This window comes from Lycorma delicatula, chromosome 5 (genome assembly GCF_047948215.1).
Source record: "Lycorma delicatula isolate Av1 chromosome 5, ASM4794821v1, whole genome shotgun sequence".
Taxonomy (NCBI): domain Eukaryota; kingdom Metazoa; phylum Arthropoda; class Insecta; order Hemiptera; family Fulgoridae; genus Lycorma; species Lycorma delicatula.
In genome coordinates, this window is record NC_134459.1 from 33852900 (window position 1) to 33865874 (window position 12975).

The window sequence follows — 12975 nt, forward strand, 5'->3', positions numbered from 1 at the left end:
AAATAATTTGTGTACTCTGCATTTATGTGAACAGTAAGCATTATTACACACTTAAGAGAAAAAACAGTGTAGAAAATAAAACATGGATACTTTTAATTAGAGTTTCAACAGTTTGGGTTTATATTTTAGATATTTACAGGTTAAATTTTACCAACATTTTTTAACCATGTATATTTCCAACTAAAAATAAGTGAAATGTACATTAAACATAGTATTACGAATGGAACAAAATATTTTACTCTATATCATACATTTGGGTTACGATGTCCAAATTAAAATAACTGATTATAATATGAGGCATTTTCATAAAGTAAGGGCCGTTTAGTCATTAAAAAAAAATTAACTCGTGAGAAAAGGTTTTTACTTACAGTTTTAGTTTACTACATATCTACTTCACTTTTCCACATAATTGCCATTCAGTTCTAAGCACTTTTCATAACGCTGCACCAGTTTTTTAACCCCTCTGTATAGAAGTTCACTGCCTGGAAATTGAACCAGTTGACAACAGCAATCTTGAGTTCCTCGTTGTTCTCCAACCATTGTCCACCAAGCCACTTTTTCAAATGTAAGAAGAGAAAGTAGTTGCTAAGTGCAAGGTTGGGACTGTATGGAGGGTGGTCAAAAAGTTCCCAACAAAAATCTTGAATCTTCTTCTTGGTTAAGGCAGCGGTGTGAGGACATGTATTGCTGTGGAGGATTATGCCAGACGACAATTTCCTGCATCATCGATTTTGGATCGCATGTCTCAGTTTGGTGAGTGTTTTACGATACAAATCAGCTGTAATTGTTGATCCATATTCCAAGAAATCAACCAAAATGATGCACTTTTTCGTCCCAATAAACGGTAACCAACATTTTTCGACTTGAGTATGGAGATTGCTTAAACTTTTTTGGTTTTGGGGAACTTGAATGGTGCCACTGCTTGACTGTTGCTTTGATTCTGTGCTGGTGTTCCATGTCTTGTTGCCTGTAACAATGTGGGAAAACAAATCATCTCCATCTTGTCGATAGCGGTCCAAAAATGCTTGTCCTGTGCACATTCTTTGCTCTTTGTGTAGGTTGGTGCGTATTCTTGCATCTTGTCGATAGCATCAGTATCTACCTTGTACACAATTTGTGATATCTGAGCTTTTCTGTGACAATCGTGTAGATAGAGGTGTGGCCAACATGTGGAAATTCATCAGCCAGAGAGCACTAATCATCAAATGCTGATTCCATCGCAGTTTTTGGTTCACTTGTTCAACGATTTTGTCAGTCTGAATACTGGGTCTGCCACTCCGCTCTTCGTCATGTACATTTGTGTGGCCATTTTTAAAGTCTTGACACCACTGTCTAACCTTTCTTTCACTCATTACTGTAGGGCCATACACTAAGCACAACTCCTGATTAATTTCAACAACTGAAGATCCTTTTGTACACAAAAATCGAATCACAGTGGGCACTTCGCAACAGGAAGAAACAATTGTCGCAGACATTGCGATCTGCATTTACTGGCAGGCAAACGACTACTGAATCAAAACAGCAACTGCAGTGGCTTTGTAAATAGCTGATAGATGGCTCTGAATGCTTGACACTGTATTCAGACCTGGTAATATTTAAATGTAAGCCGATGGTTCTTATTTTATGAGAATATGCCTTGTAATTGAGATAAAATAGCTTTTATTTTTTTTACAGAAACTGCATATTTGTTAGAGAGATTAAGAAAATTGAAAAATTCAATATAAAGTACTGCAATTACACAAAATGATTAATATTTTTAAGAATTATGTTTTATTAAATCAAAACATCTTCTATTATTAACCAATGAAGATCAACAGTAATTTAAGATATTATGAATAGCTATTTGTTAGAAATAATTCTTATTCAACTTTAAATCCAATCTAATGTGTTTGACACAGAAAATATTTTCTAATCTGAATATGAGCATACCTGTATTCGAACAGTGAGTGTATATTCAGATATTGATTCAAAATCCATATGCCTAGCTAATCTTATATGAGCAGTGTTACCTTCTGATTCTAATCTAAATGTACTTAATTTATTTGTCTGTTCTGTTCTACCAGCAACTAATTCAAATACTGGGTTCTTTTCATCTGTATTAGATCTGAAAAAAGAAAATACAGGTGATAAATAATGTTATAACATACTGCAATGAATGAATTAATTATATGGTTTAATTTAAAAATATATTAATAACAGCAACAACTATCTCAACAACTAATTTTTCAGTTTTCAAAATTCAAAATTCTTGGCTGCATATGAAAATTGTTTTTTATCATTTCATATCCTTATTAACATTTGTAGCCATGTGATTAATACAAAGTATTAATATTTTGACAACCACTGTGCTGATAAGGAGTATCAATTAAAACAACTTGCAATAAAAACACTATATGCTATTTGCAGAAATATGGTTGTTTTACTTTATGTAGCAATATTAATGAAACAAAAAAGATATATATTAGCATAAACAATTTGAATGGATTATATCTCTGTCGTATGTCTATAAAATTTGTATAGGAGTTTTCACTTCCTGTGTCAAGATAAAGTTCATAGCTACTACTATTCCAATAAAATAACAAACTAAAATTGAAAATACATATAAACATAAACACCTTTACAATCAGTTCCTGTAATTTTAAAATGGAAAATCAAGACACGGTAAAAACTTGTTAGTGTTGGTTCCAAATAAAAACTAAACACTACTTTATTCTATTTTATTGATTATGAGAATAAATGAACAAGTAACTATTATATTATAACTTTTGGTTTTACACTATCTTCAGTCTCCATTTTAATTGTAATTACAGTAAAAAAGAAATAAACTAAATTTTTAATTATTGTAATTAATACAGTAATAATAGTAATGTTTAGTGAAAATATAAATAATAATAACTTTTGAAAAAAATTTACAATAAATAATTATTCAATAATAACAATAAAAGAAAAAAAAAATTGAAGTTATTAGTGAAATAAAATTTTATGCAGTTTTATAAATATATATGTGTAATTGAATAGACATTACAATGTGTATATATATAAAAGATTTGGTGAAAATCTTATTATTTAATATTAATTGAAAATTATAATTTAGAATTGAACTATTTCTGGATTTTCTAGTTTAATTTCTGTTTAATTTTATCAACATTAAAGTTAACTACAGAGTGACTGAAAAATAGACCCTTACAAGAACAACATATGCACTGAAGCATACATGCCCGATCTGTAACATTTTGCAAAAATTCTTACTTTTAGTTCATTACTCCTCTGATATTGTTAGACGATATTCTCCCTACGTTGTATAAGGAAGTTATATGGTGTCCATATCAGTTTTTTCTTTATAATTTCTTTCAACTATTTTTCTTTATAAAGTAATAAAATAATAACTAATTTTTTTTTTTATAAACTATTTGATGGCTTATTGTTTAGTTTGAATTTAAATTTGGAAACATATTATTTAAAAATAAACAGAGAAATAATATAAAACTAGGATTTAATATAGTTTATTTGTCATTAAGAAAAGTATTTATAAACCAGTGACAACATGAATAATAATAAAGTAGGTTGTTAGGAATTATTGAACCGGTAATTTCTTTTAATCTTTGATATGCGCCTTAGAAATATTTCCTTGGAAGTCTGATGGAACCATGATATTTGAATTGACTAAATCAATACACATACCTAAATCAATTTTTAGTTATACATTCACTTTTAATTAACATTATGGTAGTAATCCTTGATGAAAATATTATAAAAAATTACAATAATTATACTAACACAGCAGTAAGTGTTGCAATATTATATGTAAAATCAGTAAGATTTTCTTCTAAAATTATTGGTGATGCTGGTATAGAAGAAAAACTTGGTGCTTTTTTATGAGATTCTACAACAAGTACTTCTAAATCTATAGATGCAGAATTTCGATCAAATCCCTGATCAGTGGCAGTTGCACGCATCCTAAATCGATAGCCAGGATCTCTCTAAAAACAACAGTCGAGAACATAAGTAAAAATAAAGTAAATATTTTGATTTACATTTATCAAATTATAAGTAAATACATTTGTTTTGTTTACCTATATCTATTGCAATTATTCACAAATTCTACAATAATAACCTATAAAGGTTTTCCAATGATTTTCTATAACTCCAAATTTCTATAAAAGAGTTTGCAATAATTATAAAAAAGGGATTGAAAATCCTAGGATAGTAATTTAAAAATCTCTTCTCTGTATAGATTGTAACAATGTAACGTTTAATATGAGTGAAACTATTGATGTCACATCAATATCAATGTCACATCTACCTGATATGATTACAGGTAGATGTGACATTGACTACTGCATTGACAGAATTCCTATTAATAATAATGATAGTATTTCTGCTGGCCTTAAAGCAAAATTTCTGGGTTATTTATTAATGACAAATTCTCATGGAATGAACAAATAGATTTCTTTTGTAACAAAATCAAACTATATTAATTTGCTTTGAAGTGCCTTAAGAAAATGCTAAATTTGTCATTATTAAATATTTATTATGCCTACATATATGCCTCTCTAAAGTATAGTGTTATCCCTTGGGACTCTCTTGAAGAGTTAGCTTTCTCAAAAACTTGTTCAGAAACAACAAACAACAAAAATGGCTGTTAGATCATTATATAATACTCATAAATATGCATTGTGCAGACTTATCCATGTGTTTATATCGTGTACCATGAAGTTCTCTTGGGACTTTCATAACCTATTCTATTCAAGAAAATAATTTGAAAAAGTTCATATAAACATATTCCCTAAAATTCTTTGTTTGTGACTTAACAGCTAGTGAAAGATTTTGCTTGGATTTCAGCTACCCCCAGTAAGGTTGTACTGAAATTTTTAGGATGTTAGTTGTGGGACAGATTAATGATCTCTTGTAGTTTTTGACCTGAAAAATCAAATAAAATATGTTTCAGGACCATATTTGCAGTAGTTTTTGAGAAATCTGGAATGAAAACCAATAAATTAGGGTAAAAAAAGCCTGTGTTTTATGTTCGATGTACATTGACTTTGATGTCTGCTTTGATTTCAACTAATGAAATACAATGATAATAGATGTATCTAGTTGTGTGCAATTGTACAATAAATTTTACTGTAGTATGCAATAAACGCAATTAGTAAGAAAAAAGTACAATCAAAAAAGAGATTATTTAAAATTTATATTTGCAGTATGCTCTTTATAGCACAACAAAACTAAGACAATATGCAAAAACCTGTAAAATAATAGAAAGAGATGTAGTTTTGTTTCACTATTTTATCAAATTTATAGTTTATTGTATTACCCAGGATGTAAGAAATTATAAATAAATATTTATTTATTTAGAAACAACAACATTATACCCAATAACAGTTAGTAATGCATGACAATGAAATCTTGTAGCATGTGAAAAATGCCTGACTCGGACTCAGACCAGGAACATCTGAGTGAAAGATGTTAACTGGCAGAGATGAAAGCCCAGAGATCAGTAGAGTGGTAGATATGTAATATTAACTGCAGAACAGAAGAATATTACTCATGTAAGCACTTATGAGAACATATAAACTAGAGTAAAAAAAAAATCCTTTGAGTTTTGTAAAAGTGAAATACTCTTTATCTTGTCTAGTAACAGTAGAATAGGAACAGGAAATCTGTTTATGCAACAGTAGTCTTATATGAACAGGTTACATAAACCGGTTGTCCTGCTAACAGTCAATATTCTGTGAATATTTAAGTCTTTTTATTTATTTAATGATCAGGGTTTAAAAAAATTTACTTAAAAACAAAACTGATAAAACCTAAAAAAAAATAAATATAATGATAAAAAAATAATGACTTACATCAATTACATGATCAAGATATATAACTCCAGTATTATTATCAATATGAAAATAATTTGAGTCTTGTTTAATTTTTGGTTGAAGATCATAAAGGACAATACTGTTGTTTCCATCATCAATGTCAGTCGCTGATATCCTCATGACTTCGCCACCAGGCAGCAAATCCTGTGGCACTGATTCTACATAGTTCTGAAACATTATTATTAAAATTATTAAACACATAATTTTTATTATTGTTAATAAAAAATTAAGGATGATTTCTCTTGAGAAAAAAAACAAATTGTTATAAGCTTATGGTAGACTAAATGCTATTTCTTAAAGATAAAATTACTTGTGTAACATGCAAGTAATATTAATAAGCACAAATACACTTTACTTTGCACTAATATTCTAGTTAAAAATGAGCAGTAAATAATAACTTACTTGCTAATAAATGACTTATAATCAGCCTAGCAAATGAGAATAGAATCTCAGCGGGCATGAAAATAGCTAAATTATTATTTGATTATTCTCTGTTAGTATCTACATCTGATTGTCTGGAAATAACTTTTAATGGAAACATGGGTTTCAAAAAAAGACTTCAGGATGATTATTTGAATGTTGTAAGAATGTAAACTTTTTGTGAGGAAAATTGGTCAACTGCTGTCATTTGGGAGAAAATCGATTTTTGATAAGGTGTTATATCATCACATCAAAATACTTCATAAATTTCAGTTTTATGTTGATGTTTTCCTTTATACGCAATCTATAATAAAAAAATTAAACAAAATTGTTAAAAAATAATTTTTTTATTGTTGAACAATTACTCTCATTTGACTGGTTAGATGCAGTTCTTCATTATTATATATTCTGGGGGAGTTTTTTAACTTTAATGTAATTTCTGCATCCTACATAGTCATATGTTTTAGATACCTCAATTTTTTCTTCTTCTCTAACTGTTCAACATGCATTCTTTTTACCAAATTAACTAAACTTTGTCTTAGTATATAGCTAACTAACACAGTTCTTCCTGTAACATAATTCTGCCAAAATATCTCTCCTCCCCTATTTGTCTTAAACCTCTTCATTACATATTTTAGCAAGCTACAAAATGTTAAACATCTTCAATCTTCTTCCATATAACATTTATCTTATTTTATTTTATTTTTTTTCCCTGCTGTTCATGCTTTAGTCCCATAAAGCACTATACAAAATATTTTAAAGAGCATTTTCCTAATTCTTAGATTCATGTTTGAAATAAGTAGGAGAACATTTTTGCATCAAAGTTTTCCTTGCTTATGTAATCTGGTTTTAATTTTTATCTTATTTGATACATTTTTTCCATTTTTAATACCTAAATAACAAAATTTTACAACTTATGGTATATTATGGCTTCCTGTTTTACATTAAATTCATCATAATTCGATTGTCAACTTTCATTATTTTTGTTCACTTTTTTTTATTTTCAAACTGGATGTAAACCCAATATCATCACTGAATCTTAACATCTTTTCTTCTTGGGATAGTTACATCACTTACAAATTTTTCTTTTAATTTACATGTTGCTTCTTCTATGAACAAATAACAAAGCAAAAGGGACTGATAATTTATTTGTCTAATTCCTTTCTGAATTAGATCTTTTCTTTTTTAAAACTTCTATTTGAATTCTAAACAGGGTTTGTATGTTTTATTTCCCTAAATTATTGTACAAAAAATTAATATTTTTTGAACATTGAAGTGAGATGAGAACTTAAAATTGTTTGATATTTATTCTTGTACGTGATCAGTGTTTAATATGAATAGAACCTACACAGTACAAATGAATGATTCATCATAACTGTGCATAGATAGTATATTTTAAAGAGTTTTAATTTATAATTAAAAAGTAAAAAAAATAACAGTCATCACATCAATAAATAAAGATCAACTAAATTTACTAACATAAATTAGTAAGTAATACTTTTTCATTTACCTTCCATAAAAATCCACGAGAGACCTAAAGAAAAGTCACTTAGTGAACCAATTATGAAAATATATTTAATGCTCTTAAATATTTTTCTAATAAACTGCTATAATATAAAATAATCTTTCTTTTCTCTTTAATCTTCTTAATATTAAATAAATATTTTTCCCAATCAAATATACAATTACACTTATGACATATAGTGGGGTAAGAGATAGCCTTTCTAAATTGAAGGCTAACATATGATGACAGACATAGCTGTCTGTTTAATTTTAATGTTATCAGATTCTAAGGTTTGTCTCTCAGTTATCATTTGCTATTGGTTTCCAGTTAAAAACAAATCTTGGCCTGACAAAACTCTAATGTAACACAAGTACAATTTATGTTGTCAATTTATAAACAAGGAATGGTGTTATTATTTAGTGTTCCTTACTAAATAAAGCAGTCCCTTGTAGTATTCAGTATATTTTTTTCAGTATCATCTGATTCACTTATCTGACATTTTAACATAAAATAATTAAAAATTTATTACAACTTCTAGGATGGCAAAAAAAATTATGATATAAAAATTTATACACAAATTTACAATTAATTTTTTTTTCTTCTTTCAGTTATTAAACACTTAAAAATCATAATAATAATAAGTTAACTTACCACTTTATCGAAAACTGGGCTATTATCGTTGATATCTTCGATTGTTACTTTTACTGTGCAAACATCATCAAGCTGTGGACGGCCATTATCAGTTGCTCTAACTGTTAAATAAACTTCTTTTTCTCGGCTTGGTTCATCTCTATCAAACATCTGTAAATGTATTATTTTAATAAAAATATATTTAAATATTCAGTAGCAAATAAGTCTTACTGACCCTTTAATGAAATAGCAAATATGTTTTACAAGATAATTCCTCTTAAAGTATTAACTTGATATGATAACAATGTTTTTTGCAGCTAAATAATACATATACTTTCACTCAAGAAACTTATTACAAATAAGGATGAGATCATCAAGGAACGATGATAAGAAGAATGGACAAAATGATGAAATTTTATCTTAGATGTTGTCAGCTGACAATGTTAAGACAATATAAGGAGATTGAGGCTGAAGATAGAGACAAGAAGAATAACTGAGTTGGTAGATGAAGCAACAAATTAATTATGAAAAACATTTTTTTGAGAGGGCCACCCAGAAGAAAAAGGAGCAAGGAAGGCCCAGAAATAGATGAATAAAGAAAGGTTCTAAAAAGCCACAAAAGTAGGACATAGATGAAAATAAACAGAAGAAAGGAAGGCTTGTCATGTACAGTGCTGGGAATAAAACATAATTTCATTTATATGATTTCGACATCACCTTATTCATTTATATTCTCTATTCTTAGTTAAACTTTTAAATCCTACAGATAGCTTCCATTTCCTTTTAGACTGTCTCTAAGTTTATCCTTTTCCATAATGAATGAGTGAATGAAATATTTTTCCTCATTTTATTCTTCACTTTCACTCTATGTGTTTGTTTTCTCTGACTTCTTCCATGTCTACAAAAGTGTTCTACAGGCAAAAGTTTTACAAAAGGTTCTATTTATAAGTCCATGTTACTATATAGTGTGGCAGAACTGACTAAGCAGTTTGGAGGGGATCAATGCTTGGGTGGTGGCACACATGGTCTCCCTCTGTTTCATCAGTGACCTCATTTCAATAGCCAATGTGGTTTGGACCAGAGCACATCATGGCTTTGCCGTGCACGCATACTTTGAAAACAACTGATCTGTGATTGTGGTGCAAAGAGCTTTCGGCAATTGTTCCATATTCTGCGCAAAAATGCCGTTCATAATGTGATGACAATTTGGTCCTGGGTTAGGTAGTTGGAGGATACTAATAGTATACTAAGATGAGCTGCACATGGTCGATGCAGGTCCATTAGAATATCAGAAAATGTGCAACTGCTGAGAGCAGTAATCAAGCAATTGGCAAGACGTTCTGCTCGAAGGCATGCTGTTGTTGCCTTCAGGATGTCAGACCGCAATTTGAGGTTGATCTGCATTTCAGTTTGAATTTTCAACCCTTCAAAATAATTGTCTCAAAAATTGAGCCCAGCAGACTATGCCAACCACCAACATTTTTGTGAGTGAACAAATGCTTACACAGATCACTCTGGAGGCAGCTTTCTTCAGTAGTGACAAGGCACATTTTCACCTCAGTGGGAATGTGAATAAATACATTTTCTGCTACTGGGCTGATAATAACCCTCAAATTCACAAAAGACCGCTACGTACATTGATCTAAACTTATGGTGTGCTGTATCACAATTTGGAGTGATAAGCCCATACTTTTTTGAGGCAGATGATATGACAGTAATTATGAATTCCGAATGTTATGTCTCAATATTATGAAATTTTCTGCAGCCCAGTATGTAAGAGAAGAAGAAGGGGGATTGGGGAACTGGTGGTTTCAGACAGCTTGCAAAGCCTGAAACTCACTCAATGTTTTGAGAGAAATTTTTCCTGGACGTTTGGTCTCTCTAAAAGGTGATGTGGGATGGCCTGCACAGACACCCGATTTGGGCATTCATCATTTCTTTTTTTGGGATACCTGAAAGATTACTGAAGCAGTTAATGTGGTATCCAGTGACATGTGGGAACAAGCTGTTCAAAGCTTTAGAGACTGTCTTGAACAGTGTGTTGCTGCAAATGGTTGCCATCTTGAGGACATTATTTTCAAAACTTAATGATTATTAAATGGTATATACTGCTAATTTAAGAAATAAAAACATTTTTTCTCTATATAGCTCCATTATGTTTTTGCTTGGGCTGCTAAAGATGAATTTTTTGCTGAATTATAAAATATGTATGTATGTATTATTTGTGATTTTAGAAGATATAATAATAAATAAGCAGAAAACTTACATGTCTAGTAGTGACTATACCAGTTGACTCATTTATATTAAATTTCAGTCTTTCACCAGGAGCAGAAACAAATGTATATGTGACAGTACCTCCACTATCTGGAGGATCTCTATCAACCACTGTAACCTGTTTAGAGAAAACACCCAAAAAATAAAAATTACAATCGTTCTTTAAGATTTTTATAATAGATTATTACATAATAATACCGATTTTAATTATATTAATACTTCTTAAAATTTGTTAATCAAGTATGGTAATTTTTTATTGGCCAAGCTTGGCAGAGCAAAAAAGTTTATATAACATTCTTTTGGAGAAGTTGATGTCGGGGTATAAAACCAAAAAAAATTCGCCTACTTTTTCCTGTGTAAACTGTCAAAATTGAGAGTAATTTTTATACATATCATGTATATCAAATATGTAAGCTGATAATAAATACAGTACGAAATGTTAAATTTAAGACTTAACTTACATTAAACTTTAATCACTGATAATTTAGGTTTATGTCATACATAATAAATCAGTACATACACAATAAATCTTTTTGGTTCACCATCAAGAGAATCACCCAACAAAATTATATCTTCAAAATATATATAATTGTAAACATGATCAACAAAATTATTTAAAACATTTCAAACCATCCAATCTCAGGGAAAATTTTCAGTTTTTAGAACCGGGATTCTTTCAAAACATCAGCTATCATATTTCAACTATGCTAACATTTCAAAATACCTAATGTATATCAATTGTTATAACAATACATTCACTGATTCACTCTTGGACAAAATAAATAACAATATAAATAAAAATAAAGATAAAAAACTGTAATATATAAAACAAAGGAAATATAATTTAGAAATTTTCAAAATAAAATGTAGTCTTCAACACCACCCCTATCCTCAAAACAATCACATTCTGTATACAGTCACCATGGATTATATTGCAAAAAGATAAATTTCAAACAAAGGTTAATGAGCAAATAAAATTTTCGCTCCATAAGGTAACCACTTCACAAGAACAAATTACCAATACATATATTATTAACAAACATATTCTACACGTAAACAAAAAAATGGCTTCATCTTCAAATGCTTCAACATTATGCAATATAAAAACACACACGAAATGATATAATGAAAAAAAAAAAATAGACATAATTATAATCTACCACACATTCTGGCTGCATCTTAATTATATGGCTTTCTAAATAGAAAAACTGCTAGCAATGACATTAACTGTCACAGTAAAAAAAAAAAAAAAAACAGTAGTACCAATCTCTCTAAACTTCAGAATAAAATTGGCCAACTTCCGAATAATGAATTTATATCTAACTAGAAGAAATAATTCAAAATGTTTAAGATTAGTGACTGGAAACCTTCAATTAATTTCAGTATTGAGTAAAATTAGCTAGTTATATCAATGAAGTACTACACATTTTAATGAATTTTGAAAATACTTAACAAAAATATCAAATCAAGTATTATTAGAACCAGTTTTGGGAAAGGAATCAATTTTGAATTTTTAACATACTTCATGAGACCCCTGTTCACAAAATGAATCACATACAGCTGCTACATAGTAATAATTATAAAAAAATATTCATTCAACGTTACATTATTTTATTAAATTTCTGAAATAATAATTTGAAAATGTAAAATAAGTAGCACTGGTTATAATCTTGAAGATAATATTGTTTTCATCAATAAAGTTGTTTCATACCAAAATTCTAGTGGTTTTTTAAATGCCTTCTTTGTAATTGACAACGTGAATGTACAGTAAAAAATATAACCTTCATGGTAAAAGCTTAAAATAACCTTAGGAATATTTTGTATTTTAGCGTAAGAAAATATTTTAATTACATAAGCTGAATACATAAAAAAAAACTTTGATTTGATAAATGATTACATACCTGAAAAACAAATGTTCCACCAGGTTCTTCCTCTTTTACAGATGGTTGATACCTTGAACAATTAGTGAACACTGGTTTGTGATTATCTTGTACTGTCAACCTGGCTCCACTTGCACTATCCAATGATAACTGAAACAGGAGAGTAATGATTGATATCATTTTCATAGAAAACAAATTTCATGAAACAGCTGAAAAGTTTACATAAAAAAGTTATTTTAAACTCCCAAAGTTTAAAGTTTTTTAAAAACTCTTTACACTTGTAAAGTGTTTTACAAGAGGAAAAAAGTGATTAAATCATTTTTAACTATCAACATACATAAATACCAATATTGGCACTGTCACCTGATGGTGCCAAGTATAGGGTAAATTCAAAGGA

General features: G+C 29.1%; 1 protein-coding gene across 1 annotated transcript in view; it reads right to left on the minus strand.

Annotated features, from left to right (window-relative positions):
- Nucleotides 1-12975, minus strand: part of LOC142325854 (DE-cadherin-like) — a 91872-nt gene that overhangs the window by 51063 nt on the left and 27834 nt on the right. Inside the window, exons 2-7 of the mRNA XM_075367877.1 lie at nucleotides 12600-12728; nucleotides 10691-10816; nucleotides 8446-8595; nucleotides 5850-6038; nucleotides 3778-3980; nucleotides 1930-2104 (exon numbers count right to left, since the gene is read on the minus strand). Of these exons, the coding sequence (XP_075223992.1) occupies nucleotides 1930-2104; nucleotides 3778-3980; nucleotides 5850-6038; nucleotides 8446-8595; nucleotides 10691-10816; nucleotides 12600-12728 (972 nt within the window). The remainder of the gene's footprint in view (nucleotides 1-1929; nucleotides 2105-3777; nucleotides 3981-5849; nucleotides 6039-8445; nucleotides 8596-10690; nucleotides 10817-12599; nucleotides 12729-12975) is intronic.